Raw genomic sequence first — 22,252 nt, 5'->3', positions numbered from 1 at the left:
CTTGAGGGTACTGTGGATTTGTGGCTTATTAATTGGTCACCTTATTTGACTACTTGTGAATATGATGAGCAATTACACTTTGATCCATCTTTTATTGAGGGAGTTTCATTTTGAATCACCCCTAATTCAATCTTTTCACTTTGTGGCAACAATTGGGAAGGGGCATAGGAATTAGCTGCGGGAGTTGGAGAAATAAGAAAGCATGGGAATTTAATTTTTAATCCCAATACTTGTTTGGTTGCTATAGAGAAATAAGAAAGCATGTTTAAGAGGGAATTAATATTGGAATTTGACTTTTAATCCCAATACTTGTTTGGTTGCTACAGAGAAATAAGAAAGCATGTTTAGGAGGAAATTCATATCCTCCGTTTGGTGACTGAGTTTTGAGGTGAAAAATTTTATCATAAGTAATAATGAACGGTGGGGATGTATTTATCTTTCACTTAAAACATATTCTTCACTCAATTACCACGCTCCCTCGGGATGGGACCGGTGGGAGTTGGATCAATTAATTTCCCATCCCAATCCCTCCGAAATTCCCCCCATATTCAACCAAACTAAGATTATAATGCTCAAATCACATAAACTCCCCCCAACCAAACAAGCTATTTGGACTAGCCATGTCCATTTTGTAAAATCAAAGGTGTTTTTGACTATTATTCTGTGATAAACAATTGGGTATTGGAGATTATTGGTTTTGTTATTTGGAATTTATTCACAAAGTGGTTTTGGAGATGATTGGATTTCACAGGTGATCGCAGGATTCTATCATTTTATGTGACCGGTCAGACCGGGCTGTGTATGCCGGTCAGACCGGCGGTGATCGAGCGGTCGGACCGGCCAGCCCGCGGTCTGACCGGCCGACGTTGTGTCGGTTTCGGTTTCGGGTTGTTTGTTTGGATATCCGTGATTATTTCATGATTGTGACTTTTAGATGGATACTATACGTATGTAATACTGTTGTTTGCTACTAATGAGTCAAGTTGGAGATAGCTTGGTCTCGGAATATGGTTTCTTTGTTTATTTCATGTGTAGGTGACTCGATGTCTCGGGAGAGTATTTGCGGTGATGGACCGGGAGTCGGCTTGGGGATAAGACGACGTCCGTGGTGGTCAGAGATCATGCGGGATACTTAGGCTAGAGTTGATGCACGTGGTTGATGGAGATTCCATATGGCATACGATGGAGGTATTGTGTGCGTATGGGATGCGGAGTCGAATTTGGAAGGAGTCCAAATTTGGTACGATTGGTTATGTAAAGTTTATTTCTTGTACTAGAGGGTTTCCTAAGGTGTTTAGGACTCTTAGTATGAGTTTGGTTCGTGGCTTTAGGCTGCCTACCTCATGTATAAATAGAGGTGGAGCGTGAGGCTTCCCGGTATCGCTTTTGAGAGCAATTGAGTTGAGTTTTGAGTTAGGGTTTCGAGTTTAGTCGAGATTTTTGTAAGGAGTGTTGTTGGTGCACTTTGTAAACACAGAGAGAAGTAATAAAGTCGTCATCTACTTTAAGAGTTCTTCGATTTGTGTTTCACTGGGTTTCGACGTTCAAACCGGCGGCGCACCGGCGGTCAGACCGGCGGCATCGCGGCAGTCAGACCGGCGGCATCACGGCGGTCCGACCGGCGGGCACACGGCGGTCAGACCGACTTCAGCGACAGGAGGCGGCGACGAGTTTTGGCGGTTAGACCGGTAGATCAACACCGGTCAAACCGGCGGCTACGCTTCGGTCGGACCGGCTAATCTACTCCGGTTAGACCGATTTCATCGAATTCGAGGGTAACTTTTATTTCCGCTAAAAGTTTTCGGTTTTTGGGTATACCAACCATTCACCCCCCTCTGGTTGGCTTAGTTCTTGTAGTTCGATCCTACATGTTTTATAATCCGACAAAGGTATGGCCTACTCATATGTGGAGGATTTCATCAGCATGGCGGGCTGACATCCTCAAGGTCATTAATGTGTCAAATAAGTGGTTTTTGAGTGGGTCAAAGTGAAATAAACGTAAATTTAGCTATTCCAAAGTAAAAAGATTGGACTAGGAATAGTCCAAAGTAAATGTCACACCCTAAAAATCCTAAATATATAAATTGTTGTTTAATTGGAATTATTAGAAATGATTTTAAAAGCCTAGAAGAGAAGATCTAATTTTAAATAATAAATTCCAATATAAAATGGGGCCAGATAAAATTTCATTAAATACTTTGCTTAATTCTATAATTCCTAGATTTTTCTGGGATTTATTTGAGCTAAGGAAGTATTTTTAATAAATGGAATTGCATTTCATGAATAATTTAAATTGGAAAAAAGTTTTAAAAAGTCTCTTTTGGCTTTGGGCCGAAAGTCGGCCCAAAACCTTCTCTCTCTCTCTGGCCCAAGTCGGCCCAGTCCGCAGCCGCAGCCGTCGCTCGCGCGCGCTCCCGCTCGCTGACAGGTGGGGCCCGCCTGTCAGGGTCGTCGTCTTCCTCGCGCCGCCGCCGCCCGAAACCCTAGCGCCGCGCCGCCGCCGTCTCCTTCCAAATCCGGCCGATCCTTTCCGTTTCCGGTGAAATCAATAGAGGGGAAATGATCTTCTCGATCTCCTCTACCTTTTCCCTTTTGGAACTTCGGCTAAAATCGTTTGGAAAGCGGAGGATTCGATCTCGAATCGGATCGGTCTCTCTCCTCCGAACCCTAGACTTTCCTTCGCGTCGCCGGCCACCGTGGGCCTTCGCCGCCGTGTCCTTGCCCCTATAAAAGGATCCCCGGTGTCTCCGCTACCCGTCGCCACCCTCGCCTTCGCCTCTCGTCGTCCGTAGAGCCCTAGCGCCGTGAGTCCTCGCGCCGCCGTCGTCGCCGCCGCTCCAGCCGTGCGCCGCCGTCGCTCCAGTCGTCGCCGCCGCTCCAGCCGTGCGCCGCCGTCGCTCCAGTCGTCGCCGTCGCTCGGGAAGGCCGCCGTCGTGGTCGCCGTCGCGTTGCCGTCCTCGTCCGCCCCTCCGCCGTCGCTGTCGACCGCCGGAACATCGTCGCCGTCGCCAAGCCGGAGGTCGCTGCCGCTTCTTCTTCGCCGCTGTCGCCGTCCGTTGTTCTTCCGCCGTCGCTTTGGTCGTCGGTGAGTTCGCCGTGCCGTCCGCTACCCGTAGGTGCTCTCCGTTCGCGCCGCCGCGCCGTCGTTCGCCGGCGAGCTCGCGCGGTTCGGTCGCCGCCGGAGGTGACGTCACCGCCGACGTCATCGATGCTGTCCGCCGTGGTCTGGCTGTGGACCGATCGATCTCGGCCGTTCGTTTTGGATGGATCGATCCCGGCCGTCCGTTCCCGTGAACCGTCGCCGTGCACCCGGTCCACCGCTAACCCTAGCCGCTGACGCAATAAATCCTCTTTTCCTTTTCAAAAATAATTCATTATTGCGTCATAATTCAATTAAAATCCATATAAGTGTTTTAATCCGATTTAATCTTTAAAAATTCATAACTAATTCATCTTAGCTCGGATTTAGTTGGTTCAAGTCTCTAAATTTTTCTAAAATTGAGATCTACATGTTAAAAATATCCACATGTACTGTTCATGCTTGTTTATGTGCTGTTTTGGTGTTTTGCTCTTTTCTGTTTAGATTCCGACGTTTCCGGAGAGTCCGTTTTCGCAGGAGAAGAATTTGAAGAGTTCCAAGGCCAGCAAGGCAAGTCACACAGATCCCAAACAACCCCTTTGAGCATGTTGATCCCGTTTAAAGCTATTGTTTCTATTCAACTATTGCATTTATTTTCGAATGTCATTGGGTGGAATTAACCTATTGTTTGTTATAGCCCTTTTGTTCTTGATTACTTTATTCCTTGATACCTTGGGTTCTTATAAATTGACTAGTTGAGCTTTATATATTGGTTCAGCTAGATATTAGATGTGATTGCTTAGCCATGCTTAGAAACATTAGCACATTATTGGGATAACTTATGACTCCCTATTATTTAATGATGGCTTAATGATAACTCATGATGGTTAATCATGATTGGTTAATTAATTAATTTGCTCACTAAAACCTGTTAATGGTGGGTTGTGAGCACATGGTTTTGATGGTCGTGCTCATGACAATTAAGGACCGGTTCACGAGTTTCGGTTGTGAAACATTAACCGTGCCAACCACAAGCCAGCGTGGGCAACGGCTTTACCTTTTGTATAGCATGGTTCATTGCGGAGCACCAGACTGAGAAGTGGCGGAGATAAGCCCACGGGGGTCGCTGGGGAGTCCATGCCTTGTTTATAAGGGGGTGATTATGATCCAGGAACGGTGCACTGTGGTGGATTGTGTTGTGCGAGGGGTACTGTCACAGCTCCTTTCTGAGGTACCGTGGTGGTATCAAGGCGCATGGTGACATGTCGTGGGGCTGTGTCTTGTGGGTACAGTGGTACACCTCTGGCCAGAGTAAAACTATTCGAATAGCCGTGCCCGCGGTTATGGGCAGGTCTAACAATGTCTTTCGTGATTAGTCTCACACCTCTCATCATAATAAAAGATACTATGACTGGTAATAATTTGATTAGCTCCTGGTTTGGAATGGTATATTCCTGGTTTGGAGATAGAACTGTGCAACCAGGATTGGTTGTTCAGGATGGTTGGGCCTATGCAACCGGGTATGTTGTATAGCGTTGGATTAATATTGTTTAATTATTACTCAACTGTTTTACTAAATTCTGAAATGTTTATTAAATGCTGTTTATGCAAATGAAACCCTATTATGCCATCCTTTGTTATCCTGTGCACTTGCATATTTGTTGCGTGGCTTGCTGAGTATGTCATATACTCACCTTGCAATCATTCATCAGAGGAGGAGTTCTACAGTGATGCTGATGGTGTGGAGGATTAGGTGTAGCCCTGGTCAAGCTGCCTGTGGAGTGGGATCGTCTGCGCCGTTTATCTTATTTTCCGCTGCTTAGATCTTTATTGATTGAGAGGAACTATCTACCTCTGTAATGACATTTTATTCGCTTATTAATTAGAGTAATAATTGTACTCTATTATCAATTTGTTATTGTGTGCCTCGGCTGATTCCTGGACGAGGGTCCACACACATGTAAGCGTTTGGAATTTTGGATAGAAATTCCGGACGTGACAGTAAATCTACGAAAAGGTGATCCAAAGTGAAATTCACTATATAACAAATCATCATGAGCTTTCTTGGTTTAATCTCCAAAAATAGTTTAGCTAGCTGGCTAACCTTGTGTGTGCCGTGGCTGTAGAGCTATACAATTTTATTCTGAAATAGATGGACAACTTGTCTTAATAAACTTCAGAACCTCCTTTTTTTTATTCTGCATGTATATTTCTTTAGGGGAAACTCTTTTAATCTCAAGGGATGTCTTTTTCTTTTCATGTCATTCAAGTAGCTATGAAAAACTTGATAAGATGGATTAATATGTGATATACCACTCTACAAATGTGTATGTTTAAATTTGACTTTCTATGTAACAAGAGGAACAAATATGAATGTGAGCACACGTATACTAATTAAGGTTTAATTTGTTATTTTTTCATGACTTTTGGAGATTGAATTTGACTTACATGTGTGTAGAGTGTTATATCATATTTTAATCGATCATATTATTTTTTAAAATATATATATATATATATATATATATATATATATATATATATATATATATATATATTTGGGTAACATGCATGTTACCTCCTTTCCTGGTGATCAAAGTCTAGTACACGTCATATATCTGTTCCTGACTAGTAGAAATGTAGAATTCTATATTTCTCCAATTCTAGACCAATTTCTTCATCAAAGCATTTGTGTTGGTCCCCTGAATTAGTTTTTCACTTTCTGAACCGTGCTGCTGGTTTTAGACAGTTCAGATGAACTTGGACATCACAATTGATTTCTTGTCATTGCATATGGAGATCAGATGGCCATCGATTTCTGAATTTTATGGATAAAATAGTGCCAGTTGATATTGTAAGAACACACAAGTCCTTGTCAGAAGTACTCGTGTCTCAGGACAGTGAATGCAATCATAAGCTCATGTTTCCTGGAGCATGACACTGACAAATTAAAGACGAAGAATGTTAGGTCCAGGAGGAATGACAATGTTTATCTGATTATCCAAAGTGATTTGCCGACGTCATTTGAATGGGATGGATCATGGATGCATTAGTGTTCAGGGTTCCTTAATCTTTCCAATAATGGTGTTGCATTTGTCCTTCCTGTGAATTGCACATAAATGGGAAAGAAATGACTGACATAAGTTTTGTCCTTCAAGTTTGGTTAGAATCTGGTTCAAATACCGCACATAATTTCCAATTTTTTAGCTTATCTGCATCATGGTCTTCTTTTTTTAAAAAAAAATGTATTTAGAATCTGAACATTGAATTTTGAAAAAAAAAACTTCATTTTGAAATTGTGTTTACTTTATAACGAATATGTGTTTAAAAAATCTCTGTTTTTGTTAAGTTACCTTTTTCTGCAGCCCAGTTGCATATTTGCATTGCTACAGTCCTAGTGCATTGTTTCACTGGGAGGCTGGCAGGTATGTGATTGTTGCATCTCGATGATTGTTGAAACGTTGTGCGCCAATAAACCTTCTCATAAAAAAATAAGAAACATGCCCTTGGTGTATAGCAATAACTTTATATTTAAGAAAAATCATTGCTACCTTGATTGAGACTAGCACTATTAAATCTGGCATCTGTTAATGTGAAGTCATTAGCTATTGCAATACTGTAATGAACTAATCAAGTAATGATGCAGCTTTCCGCAGTTTATCGGTGTGCAAGATTACGACAAATATGATTATAAAGCAAAGTGCGCAACAAACTGGAATATGAAAGTTGAAATACCGCCTTCAGAAAAGGAAGCAATGAATCTGAAACATCAGCTAATGGTACAAACGCCTTTGCTTTCCAAAGGCGTCCTTTTTTCCTTTCATTTTTTTTTCTTTCGCTGCGAAGTAAATAATCTAGCAGTTATACCAAACTGTATAAATTTTGTGACAATGCATTGGAGAGAAACAGGCGGATTACCACATAAACAGGAGCAAATTAAATGTTAGACATCAAGAATAAACACTAAAAGCTCACACATTCACACATGCAAGCAGTGTTCCTCGGCCAATTTTTGCACAGGCTGGGAGTAATTCCTGACGATATGATGTTAGTGTTTGATGTACACGCTGGAGGAGGGTGAAAGAAGAAGCGCTTCGAAATCAAATATCTCCAGGAGACGGCGGTCAATTGCACCGAACTGTAAGTTCAATGGACTCTGGTGGTCAATTGCAATGAGATGAAGTGGTAAAGAATTTGCTGATACATGATTAGCATGTCTTCTCAGAGATACTGATCATGTATCCTTGCCCGGTTCTCTTCCCACCATAGCCTGGCGTGCATCTCGCTGAATTTCTCCCGGCTGCACGCAGAACAGCCAAAACAGATAAATACATGTTCTTTAGAGGAATGACTAAGTGTATTGCGAAACCAAATGAGCAGATGCTCATGAATCTCTGCCAACTAGCTGATTCTTGTTTTCTTGCTATAGTGGTTTCCGGATCCATTTTACTATGGTTACATGTTACATTTCATTTTTTTTAATTTTCATTAACTGAACGATGGTGCAGTCAAAATGTTGTTGCTTGAGTACTTCATCAGTTATTTGTCATTAAAGTGTCTCGGATCCAAGCTTCTATCCTCTCCCAACAATTAATCTTTCTAGTCATTTTTGGCTGAAAGTGCTGTTGAACTACCAGATTAATTGGCTACTTGAGTACTTGAGCGGTGATATCTTCACAAATGCATAAGCCATTAAGCCTTGATGGAATGAAATAGAATTGCGCTAAAATAGTGACAATCTGACCAAACAAGCAACAAGTAAAAGTAGCAAACCTGAATCGGACCCGTCGGAGCTCTCTAATACCACCAGGCAAGGCCCGAATGGTGATGTATACACCAGGTTCATCCTCTTCTACCCATTCCCTCTCTTGGTCACTTGCATTGCTAACAGAGACTGAAAGTTCACGAGATCGATCCACCTCTTCAGGAGATGAGCTTGACCTCATCGATGCATCCATTGACGAAGTTTCTGTCTTTGCTCCACTAATGCTTGATAACTTAGGTGTTGATGCCAGCCCAACTGAACCATAGCACTGGTGTCCAGTGTAGCAGTGATGGTGCTGTTGGCGATGACCATTACCAAGGTTGTGCTGATGCCCAAGAGAATCTGGTTGTCCATACCCAGTTGTTCTGCCACCAGTTAGTGATCTGTGCAAAGTGTGGGGTAGACGTTCACTGTTGAGTGGCGGTGTTGCTGGGATATCCTCCTTCAAGCTCTGTATGATATGCATGGAATGCACAGCAGGTAGATCAGAAGGCATTTTGTAAATCGTAAGAATAGCAAGAAAGGTTAGTTACATCACAAGGATCTCGTACCTCATCTTCAGACTTTGGAGTAGTAGGAAGGGGAGTTTGCTGGTTGAACCTCTGAACATTGTAAAGCTCCATGACTTTCTCATAATTTTCGGCCCACCATCTTTGCGCTTGCCATTTGTTGAATATCTCACGGCTATCATGCATCAGAACTCACTAGTAAGCACATTGTCAAACAAGCGAGAGAAAAGGGAACACTTAATCGAGAGTTAACATGGGTAGGTAGACACAGCAAGTCAGTAAGGCATGGTAGGCAACCAATATTGACCAAAACAAAAAAGAGAGAAGCATAGAAGGGGCCAAATTGAAATGATAGAACATGTAATCTTCAGCCTACCCTTCTCTAGCTCCAAAGACACTAAAGAACATATCTTGAAATCGGACTATTTAAATATTCCCTCGAATAAACATATCCGCTCCTTGAAAAATTTTATGCGGATGCCCCATGTGCAAACTACATAACTTTAATGAGTATGGATAAACCAGACTGATTACCTCTAAAGTAAATAACAATAGGATATCCATGGCGTATGTCCAACAGTAATTTCTAATTTTTCTCTAGGGGGAACATGCAATAGAAGGATTGAGACTGAAGTTGTACCAGAAAGGAGTACAAATAGGTCAGTCACTCACGGATGCGATCCTCTCGCAACTTTCTAATGCACACTTAATTTCTTATTGTCAGTCAAGAGGTTATGTGTTTTACATTGATAAATTAACACAGCTATTTATTTGTCACCGATGTCTCACTCAAGGAAACAATTAGCGGAAAATACGTCAACACTCAATTTTTTTTGGAGCACAAACAATTTTTCGTACATTAAAAAGCATCTCCTTGCCTAGATCTGAAACATAGAAAATAAGGTACTCCCTCCATCCCAAAATATAACAACTTTTAACCCTCAACATTTGTCCTAAAATATAACAACTTCTTCACCAACATTCTCTTTCCAACCAATCACAACCCTCCACCATTCACTTTTCCCACCTACCTACACTACTCAACCAATCACAACCCTCCATCATTCACTTCTACCTACTTTCTTAATAACCGTGTCCAACTCTAAAAATGCTTATATTCTGGGACGGAGGTAGTACTAGAAATGCACCAGAACCAAAGCTTGTCTTCACTCCATATAATAGCACTCCTTCATTTTACACTATCTCTCCATGAAGCTATATGACCCTACCACCAGCAGACTGGAAGGCAATCAAAGCAGCACACCAAAAGAAATATATCAAAAAAAAATCTTTATTATGCTGTACTACCTACAGTTCTAAGAAATAGTTTTACAAACTCCATATCCATATCAAGAATTGTTCGTAACAAAATTTCACTAGCATTCTTTTTTCCTATTATCATGTGTACATCAGGTTTAAAGAGTAGTAATTTATAAGATCTACATATGAAGGCACCACTAATACAATAAAGGTTACAATAAAATTGCAAAGGATGTGCAACTAATCCAAAGATCCAGGTTGGATGGCTCCCCGGTTAAGCAGGCGGGGTGAGGGACCTGACTATATTAAATTAGTGAGACACCAAAGCAACTGTACCCTTTTTCTCTCTTATATAAGGGCAAAGAAGAAAGAGCACCACGAGTTGGTTCCCTCCCCAAAAAAAAAAAGTTCAGTTCTCTTCTTTAATTGTTTCCTACTTAAGACTACTGAATAGAGGAGACGTTGTGGGGGTGGTGGGTCACTCTGGTCAATAAACCCTATAATCTGCTCCTATATCAGAACAACAGAACTACGACTAAAATGTATGAGATTGATACAACAAGCACTATGTAAGGTGGGGTACAGAGCTATCCTAGTATTAATAGAGTATCAATGGTGACTGATGTACTTATTTACTCCTCTAATGTATATGTTCTAAAAGCTCCACTCCTCTATATAAACTCTGTAGCACACAGGTGGACAGATCCAGATTTAGTCCTGTAGCAGCATGTGAGTGATTAACCGGATCACTTTGTGGGAATCACATTCATACCCGTTGCCCCATGCAATTCAAACAGCACAGCATGACGTTTCGACTGTGTATTAGGGAAAAAAATACGCTAAACTGCATGGGAAAGCATCTAAATGACTCTTTGTGGCAGCTGAGGGCTGACCATAGAAGTGGTATCTTTTCCCAAGAAAATAAAGAAAAGAACATAAAATAATTATATGCAAAGAGAGATCTCTTGGAATTGCTGAAGGCCTGTGGGTTATGCACAGAACCTGCAGATGTTGAGATTCGCACAGTGCCCCCAAATTTAGAAATCTACAATTGTGTACTTCTCAAAAAATTCCTTCTAATTCCAGTTCAACTTTAACAGCACCATGTAACCATACAGAAACCTAAAGGGATTTGTTTTTTAAAAGTATTTGTTAAGAAAGCTAGGAATTATATTTACTTTTTAACTGTTCCGTTTTGAAAGATTGTTACAAATGTATCCTTTTCTTCATGCTTATCTTGGGAGACTTGGACACTCCTTTTGTCAATTCCAATTTTCCCAATTCCAAACTTCCAGTGAAAGCAAAGGCAGAAAAGAAACAAAAGAACAATGGCCAAAAGCAAGATAAAGTGCATGTTTGTCTCATTTGACCACGCATATTACTGAGGCTCAAATCAAAATTGTGTTGAAACAAGTTCTTCAATTTTCCTAGGAGATGGAACTTCTGAGCAATTATGAAACATTGACACATAAATAGCTGCTACTGTTTGGGGACTATAATTTTTTTTCTCCAACAATTTCCCTCTATTCTTCCATAAATCATTCCAGAGATGGGGACTCAAGCAAATTCAATAGAACATAAAGAAAAAACAGTGAACATTCAATCAACACAGAATAAACAAAGGATTGCCCTTCATATTAAGTACACATGATAAATCTGAACCAAAATAACTCAAAACACTACTTGTTTGTAACTTTGTAAAGATGAATCAAATCATAGTGCTCTACTACGATGCAAAACTTGTGAGAGATGAGCGCAAAAAACTCACCTGAATCGGATCCGTTTGAGGTCGTTGCCGCCCTCCGGCAGCGAGAGGAAGGTGATGAGCACGCCGGGCTCCACCTGGGCGACCCACTCCTTCGCCTCGTCGTCCTCGCTGCCGTCCGCCGTCGTCCCCTCCTCCTCCTCCTCCTCCTCCTCCTCCTCGTCCCCGGCGAGGAAGTCGGTGCGCGCGCTCACCGACGGGGTGGCGTCGCCACCGCTGCCGGCTCGCCTGTACGCGTAGTGGAAGCGGTCGGACCCGGAGTCCGCGTACGCGTGGTACGGGTGGTGCCGCCGCGCCGCCGCCGCCGGTGACGACGACGACGAGCCAGCGCACGGCTTGCAGTGCCGGTACGCGCCCGACGCCTTCAGCGCCATGTCCTTGATCTGAACCCCAAAGAAAAAATCTCTCGTCAGCTTCATCCCGCAGGTTCAAAAAAAAAATCGACTGCTTAACCAACAAACAAATGGGGAGAAATTATCAACATTCCTAGAAACCCCAAGATTTTGGCGAAATTGTTTCGTCCCAAATCCCAATATCCCAAACCCACAAATTTGATAAATTCGCGCAGTTTAAGATATATTTGAGGAACGCAATTTATCAACAAATTGCAACTTGTGTTTTTTTCCCCTTGTGATCAAGGAATCAAAATGGCACGGGAAAGGGGGGCATTTCAAGAATTCCACAAGCCCAGACGGCGCAGTAACCAACCTGGGCGGTGAGCGCCTTGATGGCCTGCCTCGTGCTGGGCGTGGCGCACTCGCCGGCGCCTCTGGCAACGGCGGCGTCGTCGGCGTCGTCGGACTGCTCGCGCAGCGGCGGCGCGCCGCCGGCGAGCTGCTTGGAGCACGCGATGCACGTGAGCATTGCCGCGGCCGCCGCTGCCTACTCACCGGCCCCTCGGATCCTCAGGCGGAGAGGAGATGGAAGCTGCAGTGTTGCGAACGGCGGCTCGCGCGCGTACCTCGCCGCCCCTACTGCTCCCCTACCATATATGGCCGAGCTCGAGCCGACGCCATTAATGGTGGGTTAGGATTCGGCGTGAAAGGACAGAGAGTCGCCGACGAGGCTTCACTATTTTTTTACTCCTCTCCGGGGTTCAGCTGCGCGTACTGCATGAGGATCAAATAATAATTTTCAATTTTTTTACTGTACTCAACGGGGTATCAAATTGTTAGTGCTACTTTGGTTCACATGATTTTCAAAACGTAGAATAAGAAAAATATAGAAATACTACAGAAATACATGTGCAAACCTATGGATTGAAAAATATAGGAATTTTTCCTATGTTATTAAGCAAGCCAACCAAAGAAATGCAAACATTAGGTTGGAGTGGATTATTTTTTCCTATGTTTTTCCTTCAAAAATTGAGGAATGTAAAACTTTTCTACAGTTTTCTTATGGTGCATTTCTATAAAACGAATGGTAGTTTAAAACCCATTCATATTCCTATGCTTTTCCTTTGCAATTCTTTGAAAACGAATAAGCCCTTAAGGTGTGTTTGCAATCCCATGTTCCCAATCCCTCTCCCTCGTTTTCCGTGCGTACGCTTTTCAAACTGCTAAACGGTGCGTTTTTTTGCAAAAAGCTTCTGTACGAAAGTTGCTTAAAAAAATTAAGTTAATCCATTTTTTTAAAAAAAATCAGGAAATACTTAATTAATCACGCGCTAATGGATCGCTCTGTTTTCCGTGATCACTGTTCCGAATGGGAACCGCTTCTAGCAAACACAGCCTAAGGAGGGTGTTTAATCGAATGAGGTAAAATTTTGACGTGTCAGAAGGTATTATATAGGTTGTCGCATAGGGTGTTTGTACACTAATAAAAAAACTAATTACAGTATCCGTCGCCAAACCACAAGACGAATTTATTAAGAATAATTAATCCATCATTAGCACATGTTTACTGTAGCAACACATTGTCAAGTTATGGAGCAATTAGGCTTAAAAGATTCGTCTTGCAAAGTAGTTACAATATGTACAATTAGTTATTTTTTTAAGCCTGTATAGTGTTCAAATGTTCGATATGACCAGGTGTGAAATTTTAGGGTGTGATCTAAACATGCCCTTAATGGCGTCCTGTATGTTGGTATAGTTGATTTTTATTTTCTCAAAATTTGACTAATACTTCCTCCGTTCAAAAATACAAATACTTTTATTTTGTTTACGATTATGATTAAAAAGAAAACATTTTGATGTCCCCTTATTTATGGCTCCTTTAAATCGTAGGAATAAAATAAATAGAAAAAATACATAATTCTAACAGAAATACAAGTATAAAATAGAGAATTGTAAAACGTATGAAAAACATAGGAGTAACCGTTTGATTGAATCTTAAGAAACATGCGAGAATCAAAGAGAGAGATAGACTCAAATAAAATTTTCAAGATGTTGGAGCTCTTACTCCCTCCATCCCAAATTATAGAGCGCTCCTTTTTAGGAAAAATCAAACTCGGTAGCTTTTGACTAATAATCATGCTAACTATATTATATATTAAGTATTATGCATGTTATATCACTAAATTCATATTTTGAAGTACTTTCATGTGATAATATTTGTTGGGATCATAGATTAAAATAAACTACTAGTCAAAATACATTATTGAAAACCGTGCGAAAAATATAAACTTTACAATTTGGGACGGAGGGAGTACTAAATTTCCAAGATTGTCCATTTTACAGGAATTTCAAAGGATAATATATGATTTAATCCTTTGTTTCAAATGCTTTCATCAAAAAGAATTTATATAGGATTGAAATCCTCAAAAAATTCATATGTTTTTTCTACAAACAAGGACCCTTATTAAGGAATAATTAGCAGTGAAGGGGTTGAAGATAAGATCAATGAGAAGAAAACTAAATAGAAGTGATTGATGAGACCAATGGTACCGTGAGTGATGCTAAAAAAACCTTATATTATGCAATAAGATTTAAATTCAAAAATTACTTCTGTTTTTAAGAATGGAGGGAGTAGCATTTAATAAATTATTTAATTAGTTATACAAAGTAAAAATGGGGTATATCATAAAAAAAATAAAGCGTGTCTTATATGTTTGTCCATCTATATAAATATTTCAAAAAAAAATATGCATAGGGTTAGTCAAAAGAATTACATAAATCGGATGCATCGTATATTTAATACGGATGTAGCAGGCATCTACTGGATTTTAAAAAGAAAATTAAACTACTTCATATTTTCGCATGCGAGACTTTTGACCATGCATCGAGTTTGAAAGCAAGCAACTTGCAATACGGAATAAGGTTGGATCACAAAGAAAATACTAATCGAAATGTAAACTGCGGGCCAAAGCAACGTATATCGCGCACCGAATCAGATCGGCAAAAAGTATGGAGTCCTCAAATAAGCTAAGCCAAGAAACCAGCAGCCATCAGTTCGCCCTATTAGCACATTTAAAACCCCCAATTAGTACAGCAAATGGATCGGATACACCGATATATAGAACTCAAGTTGTTCAATTCAAAAGATGGCTTTAGAGAGTAAACAAGCAAGATGGGGCGTAAAACGCACTGCAAATTAAAGCCAGCTTCCAAGTTGATGAGAGATTTGCAACGGCACGTACGCCCACCTGCACGTGTAGAGGAGGTTCCTACTTCTTCATCTAAAAATAAACAAACATTCACAATTTAAAGATGTTTAAGATTTAAACCTTATACTTTAATATAAACATTCATAACTGATTTCTGTAATTTCCATCATTTTAGTGTTTTTACAACAATTTTATACCTGAAAAAAATCTAAGAAATTTTAAACTAGAAATTGATAACTGAAATGAAAAAAAAATACTTTTGATCTAACCTTAATGGAGTAGTACTAGTTTTTTTTTAAAACCATCGGCAACGGAGCTTTTGCTTGCTCGATACCTTCGACTTCGAGTCCTGAAGCGGCCGCTAATACTGAAAGACTTGGCACGTCCGTAGTACGTGCACTCTCCAGGTGATTTTACCCTTTTCTAAAAGAGATATAAATCTAGGCAACCACTACTGCTGACAAAGTGGGCATCGCATCACAGGACAATAGCCCGTGTGCTACGAAAAATGTTTAATAAGAGCAAGTATAATAGGGAGTTATAAGCCAACTATAAACTTAGGTGGAGGAGAGAGGTAGTGAAAAATTAAGGATGTTGGCTCTCATGCAAGAGCTAGTTTATCACAAACTCAAAGACAAGTACATTAAATATATAAGTGAGAGATAGAGAGAGGAGAAGAAAATTATAGCCAACTTTATAGCTAATCTATTATATATGTTGATTTTAAGATAAGCTAATAGTAGAAAGTTAGCTATATTATTATTCTTGCTCTAAAGCCATCGACGAGCGTGCACAAGAAACAAAGAGAAATGGCACGGCTCGGTCCTCCCCTACTCCTCTGTTCCCAATGACCCATCTGAATTGTTAATTGATTTCTTTGCTGAATCCGGCTCTTCCTTCGCACAAAACTTCCGTTTAGGAAAAAAAAATAAAATAAAAAACTGTAGGAGTACTTCTTTTTTTTTTTACGATGAAAAAAAAAAGCGTACTTGGTTCACGCAGAATGGCAGCGTCACACGTTTGGGTTTGTGCAGTCCGGTCCCGGGCACGTACGTACGTACGCTTCCGTGTTCGTGCGTTTCGGGACTCTGGCACAGTAGCATGAGCCCATTGAATGGGGAGCGGGGCCAGCAGTGCAGTGCACGGAGTAGCACTGTAGCAGAAGAAAGCCCCAGATCCACTTGAATCGCCAGGACGCGCACGGGGGGCGTGCTTACTAATCAAATCAGTGCAATAACATTGTAACCGCGTTAAAAATCTTAACTCAATAACAATGGTAGTGACTAGTGGGCAGGAACACTTTTTTTTACTGGGTAATTAGATTAACTCCCTCCTATATAAGATTGTTTAGGACAATGTTAAGTAAAACCTTAAAAATATAAATCATGATTAACTCTCACGTTGTTGAGTTTGAAAATATAAAAATTATATGAATAGATTTGTCTTGAAAAATAATTTCATAAAAATATACATATATCACTTTTCAATAAATATCTTTATAGAAACAAGAAGTGAACTTTATGTTTTGGAGACTGTGTCGCTCTCCAAAACGACTTCTTTTACGAGTACGGAGGGAGTACACAATCGTAAAAAATATGTTCTCTAACAGCATCTCCAACAGTGTCCTTATCCCCCTCTCTAAGTTAAATTTTGGCAATTTTGGCTCAATTTCACCATCCAACAGACTGGCTATCGGACTGGCCAAGCCATCCGGCTGGCCAAAGTCCTCCTTGCACTAGCCAAATTTGGCCAGCCAAGATAGCCTAGCCAATCGTGGGCCCCACGCCGATAGCATCCCTCTCTCCCTCTCTCTCCGCCAATCGTCGTCGTCGAGATGACATCGCTGGTGCTGTCGAGGTCGTCGTTGCCGAACGCCGCCGTCGCCGTCGCCAAATCCGTTGTTGCCAGACGCCGCCGTCATCGCGTCGTCGCCAGATCCGCGAGGTCGTCGTTGCGCCGTCGCCAGCTGTCATCGGCGCCGTCGTCAACCGTCGTCTCCGAGGTCGTCGTTGCCGGACGCCGTGTCATCGACGTCATCGCCAGCCGTTGTCGGTGCTGTCGCCAGATCCGTCGCCAGCCGAGGTCATCGTCGCCTGCCGTCGTCATCGCCATGCCCCCGGCGGATTCGGCCGGTGCGGCATGTAGTAGAGGACGCTGCCGTCTCGCTCCTGCCGTCGTGTTCGCCGCTCGCGCCGATTGGCCGCCCCGCGTCCACGCGAGCTCGCCCCGAGCGGCGGCGACGGATGGCGATGAGACGACGGCGGCGGCACCTGCTACAAGCTGAGCAGAGGGGGTTTGGGGAAAAGGGGGGAGAGATGAGGAAGAATAAAGGGTTGTAAAGACTGACACGTGGGTCCCACTGTCATAGGCTCATAATAGAGAGGATGAATGGAGAGGTTGTTGGAGTAAATAAGAGTTTGACCGGCTAAATTAAATAAAGAGTTGGCCAAATAGATATTTGGAGAGTTAGATTTGGAGAGATCGTTGGAGATGCTTTTTTTTTTTCTCCTCTCTAAGCTAAGCAACAACACGTCGAAAGTGGAAATAAAAACAAAATGGCACGGTAACAATTCTAACCATCATTCCGTACAAATCCGCCTAAAACTTGAGTTTTGTAACGACCGTTTGCTAATCTCCTCGCGCACCAGGCTCCAGGGTTTCCAAAACCGTTGGGACCGGGGTTACCGCGTTCCGGCGATAAGCACGGTTACCGCGTGGTAATCATGAAAAACCGTACGAAACCGTGCAAAATTTATTAAAAATTCAAATTATTTTTAAAATTTATTTGAATTTAAGGCGGTTATTGCGGTTTTTCTATTATCGTACCCCGCGGTAAGGCCGGTAACCGCGCGGTTACCGACGGTAAGTCAAACCCTGGCACCAGCAGCATCAGCATCAACGTCTCCCGGTCGTGACGCGCGTCCACAGCGCCATCGGAGCAACCGCCGAGAAGTAGCCCACCGGCGCCGGTGCGACGACCTCGGCCGCCTCCTCCTTCTCCGTCGCCGTCGCCGCCGCCTTCGTCGTCTCGTCCGCAGGCGGAAGGGACGCCGCCCTCCCGCTGACCTGGCCGTTCTTGTCGTCGCGCCGCCGCGCGGCGAGCACCTTCCTCACCTGCTGCGGAGCGTACGGTGTCGGCATGATGACGCGGGCGAGCTCGCGGCGGCGGCGCTAGAGCAACGACTACGGTGAACCGGTGTGATTGCTCGAGTTTTTGAGTTCTCGTCTGAGCTGAGAGCTTGACTGCCTGAGCTGCCGTGACGATGCCTCGATATAAGGGGCTCGAGCTCGAATCCGAATCGGATCAGAAGAGCACCAACTCGAAGCAGAATCGGATTCGCCAATGATAAGTTCCGGATCGTCGTAGGCGTGTAGATGGAGTACAAGCGATTACTTCCTCTGTACTATAATATACCTATATCTCGCATCCTGTACTAGCTAGTTATATTTTGAGATGAAGGTAGTATATTGTTTGTGAGTTGTGGGTTTGTGGGGGTTGCTAATAGGCACCCCCATCCGGCCATCCCCCTAACGCGCTCCTCTTCTCCTTCCTCCTCCCTTTATTCTCTTCCTACTACATCATATTTTTTTTAAAAAAAGATAAAGTTAGAAAAAATTATGTATGAAAATACTATATATATATATAAATTTGAATCAGATTTATAAACTTTTGACTTACTACTATAAACTTTGAGCCTATAAACTTTAGATGTATAGAAATATTATATATAAAAAATATTTAAATTCAAATTCATATTTGAATCGGATATATAAACTTTAGGTGTATAAAATTTGAATGTGTAAACTTGAGGTGTATAATTTTTAGGTACATAAATTTATTAAAATAGAAAAGTAATGTGGTGTAAAAAAAATCACGTGGAGGTGAAGGAGGGGTGATCGCCCATCAGGCTTTTCGGAGTTTGTGTCACTGGTTTTTGACCGCCGAAAATTTTTGGGGAACAATTTCTTTCCCGCGAAAAATGTGGCTAAGATCGTGCTTTCGCGGCAAAATATTTTGGTTAGCTTTTAAAGCCCGGGCTCAAATGCGATTTGCGAAGTAAAATCGACGGCGACCCAAAAAGGGAAAAATGCCGCGCGAAGAATATAGGGCCAAGCGCCGCCGTTTGCCGGCGGCGGAGCCGGACTTCCTGGCCGGCCTCCCGCCGGAGATCGTCGACGACATCATCTCCCGCCTCGACATACGCGACGTCGTCCGCACCTCCGCCCTCTCCCGCGCCTGGCGCCGCCGCTGGGAGTCCGTCCGCGGCCTCGACCTCAGCTTCAGATCCTCCGGCCCCGCCGCCGCCATCTCCTCCGTCCTGAAGCGCGCCGCCGCGCCGGTCCGCGGGCTCGGCCTCCGAGTCCCCGGTCGCCGGTTCCGCCGCGCCGTCCGCTGGCTCCGCCTCATCCCCCGCAAGCGCGTCCAGTCCCTCGACCTCCACTTCGAGTTCGTGTTCGGCGAGAAGCCCAGCCTCGACCCCAGTATCCTCTCCTGCCTGGAGCTCACCACGCTGGTCCTCGAGGGCTGCATCTTCCCGCCGTCGCCGCCGCCGCCGTCGTTTGTGGGGTTCCCGGAGTTGACCAAGCTGTCCCTCTCCGAGATCGACCTCCCGCGCCACGGGGGGAGGCGGCTGGAGGCGATGATCGCCGCGTCGCCGCTTCTCGTCGAGCTGTCTCTCTCGAACGTGCGCAGCCTCCATCACTGGGAGAGGTGGTTCATCCGGGGACCAAACCTCCGGTCCGTTTGGATCTGGACGGATTACGATTATGGCTGCAGGATAGGGGGAGCTCCCGCGGCTAGAGCACGCCATCGTCTTCGCGTCGGCCATCAAGACTGAAGTTTTGTGCAAAATTCTGGAAGGGATTAGTCATGCGGAGACTCTTGGATTCGATGCAATTACAGACCAGGTACTTTACTTTGCTAGTTGCTTCACCGTGCGTCCCGTGCCCTCCAAATTTTTAATCAACAGTTAGCAAACCATGAAACTTAAAATCCTTTTACAGTTTTTATACTCACTAGTGGGTAAAAATTAGAGCAGCTCAATGTAAACTCGAATCTAAATTCAGTGGTAATTCACCAGAGGTTTTTATTCACATTTGAGGTTATTACACCTGGATTCTTGTCTAGACCAAATCTAATGTACTATTGTGATTTGCAGTTCAATGGTAACCCACCGGAGAGGTTTTCATTCACTTTTCAGAACTTGAGGTCGTTGGACCTGCATGCTTGTCTAGATCAAATCTCAAGTACTTCTTGGGTCTTTTGCATACTTAGAAGTGCCCCAAACCTGGAAACACTTGAAATCGAGGTAATGTAGAAAACCCCAGAAAGTTACTTTACATATTATGGTTCCTAGATGGCTAGATCGTGAATGCGCAAACAATTCGCGGATCTTTTCAATAAGCAGAGAGTTCCAATATCTGTTTTGGCTGATTGAGTTATTTATTTGCATTTATAACATTTGCAATTCACAAATTATGTTCTTCCTTTGGTAGGTTGATTGTGATGATGATGAAGTGGATGCTGGATCTGTCGAAGGATTCGCAAACGCACAAGCAAGTGATGACATTTTCCCTAGACTTCGAGATGTCTGGTTACATAGTATTGACTGCTCCTCAAATGAGATGTGCTTCATCAAGTTTGTCCTATCCAAAGCAAGATCGCTAGAACTGTTCTCTGTTCGTGTCACCTCCAGTAGGCTATCTTATCAGGAGGCATGCATAGAGATGGCAAAATACAAAAGAGCATCGCCGTTAGCTAAGCTCAGACTCATCCGTGGATGACTGGCTAGCTTGACTTTGCAGAGCACCTGAACTTCTCATGCTTTTTCATCCCATTGTTTGTATTCAGTGAAAGATATCTCTGTTGAACTGTGTGGATGTTGAATTTCCATCAGGCAACATGCATGACATCTGCAATAGTGTGCCTATGTAGGTAATGCATACTGCTTGCCTATATATTTTGATGAAGTTTAAATAATGCCTTCCCATTGTTATTAATTCCCGAATGAGGATTCAATCCCTTTTACTTTTCCAATCTTCAGGTTTTTCTGTTAGAATCACTGTGCTTTAGTTATCTCTTTACCCTAATTGCAAGGTTGTTTATGATCATATTCTGAATTTCTGCCTTCAAATTCCATCCATATTTCACTAATGAGAATAACAAAATGGTGATTTTGGAATAATTAAAAGCTTATGCCACTCTGTTTCTTCATCATTTTTCACCATAATATCATTTCTTTTCATTCAAATGATGTAGTTGCGTGACTTGATCAAGCTCAGAAGGTGCAACTGATCACCATTTGCAGCTGGGGCACATGTACTCCCTCCGTACTCGTAAAAAAAGTAGTTTAGAACAATTTTTAAGTCAAACATTGAGAATATAAATCATGAATAACTTTCAAGTTGTTGAGTTTAAAAATGTAAAAAATATATGAATAGACTTGTCTTGAAAAATACTTTCATAAAAGTATATTCAATAAATATTTTTATATAAACAAGAAGTTAAAGTTGTGTTTTGGAGACCGTGTCGCTATCCAAAACGACTCCCTATACGAGTATGGAGGGAGTATTTGTCTATTTAATTATAGGCCTCTTCAAAAAAAAAATAAAAACATCTAATTCGATGTAATCAATAATGAGTTAATGACCTTACCAGTCCATTTATAAATACGATCAGAAAATTAATCTTCTATCCTCATATCATTTGCTAATTTGTTATACTCCCTCCAAAGGCTGATAATACTTATCATTTTAGATAATGACGTAGTTTTCAAATAGCAACTTTGATCATTATTTTTTATTACAATATATGTAGACATATCAATAAATATATTATTTCATTAAAGTGTTTTTTATAAGATAAATATTTCAGATGTTATTTCTAGTTTAATTTTTTAAATTTGAATAATAGCCTCATCCAAGATGACATGTATTACTAACCTGGAGGTAGTATAAGTGTTAATCAAAATACAATTTACGTGTCATTGTTTACATCTTGAGTTGGAAAAAAAAGATGTGAATGACAAGGTTTGCAATTTTTCCTATGCATTTTATCAACATTAAGTTGATGTATTCCGCTTGTTGTTCTCATCAACCTTTAAGCTGGAAAGGTCAACCTTCTGGGAACCCCATTTCATCACAGATGATATGTTACAATTATATCACTGTTCATTACTGCAAACTATCTTATGGCAATGTTAAGGCCCTGTTTAGTTCCCAAAAATTTTCCCAAAAACATCATATCAAATTTTTGACACATATATGGAGAATTAAATATAGATAAAAAGAAAACCAATTGCACAGTTTACATGTAAATTACGAGATGAATTTT

The 22,252-nt window shown here is 42.1% G+C and overlaps 1 protein-coding gene and 1 pseudogene across 1 annotated transcript; one reads left to right on the top strand and one right to left on the bottom strand.

Moving 5' to 3' along the window:
• Positions 1–6,269: 6,269 nt before the first annotated feature.
• LOC127781287 (protein Brevis radix-like 1) lies at positions 6,270–12,433 on the bottom strand. Its single transcript, XM_052308225.1, has 5 exons — positions 12,084–12,433; positions 11,379–11,758; positions 8,393–8,525; positions 7,850–8,292; positions 6,270–7,376 (listed from the first exon to the last, which is right to left on the bottom strand). Exons 1-5 carry the CDS (start codon positions 12,237–12,239, stop codon positions 7,298–7,300), a joined length of 1,191 nt encoding a protein of 396 aa, XP_052164185.1. The 5' UTR covers positions 12,240–12,433; the 3' UTR covers positions 6,270–7,297.
• Positions 12,434–18,993: 6,560 nt separating this feature from the next.
• On the top strand, positions 18,994–20,964 carry LOC127782624 (F-box/FBD/LRR-repeat protein At1g13570-like; annotated as a pseudogene).
• The last annotated feature ends 1,288 nt before the right edge of the window (positions 20,965–22,252 follow it).

The sequence above is a fragment of the Oryza glaberrima genome, chromosome 8, assembly GCF_000147395.1.
Source record: "Oryza glaberrima chromosome 8, OglaRS2, whole genome shotgun sequence".
NCBI lineage: Eukaryota > Viridiplantae > Streptophyta > Magnoliopsida > Poales > Poaceae > Oryza > Oryza glaberrima.
Note: the sequence above shows the minus strand (reverse complement) of the source record. Positions and strands in the feature narration are given on the sequence as shown.

What these genes read in the sequence shown, in the direction of transcription:
- LOC127781287 (XM_052308225.1), bottom strand. Translation starts at nt 12,239, where the DNA reads ATGCTCACGTGCATCGCGTGCTCCAAGCAGCTCGCCGGCGGCGCGCCG. An exon ending in TCAAGGCGCTCACCGCCCAG is followed by an intron (nt 11,759 to 12,083) that starts GTTGGTTACTGC and finishes TTTGGGGTTCAG; the next exon opens with ATCAAGGACATGGCGCTGAA. An exon ending in CTCAAACGGATCCGATTCAG is followed by an intron (nt 8,526 to 11,378) that starts GTGAGTTTTTTG and finishes GATGCATGATAG; the next exon opens with CCGTGAGATATTCAACAAAT.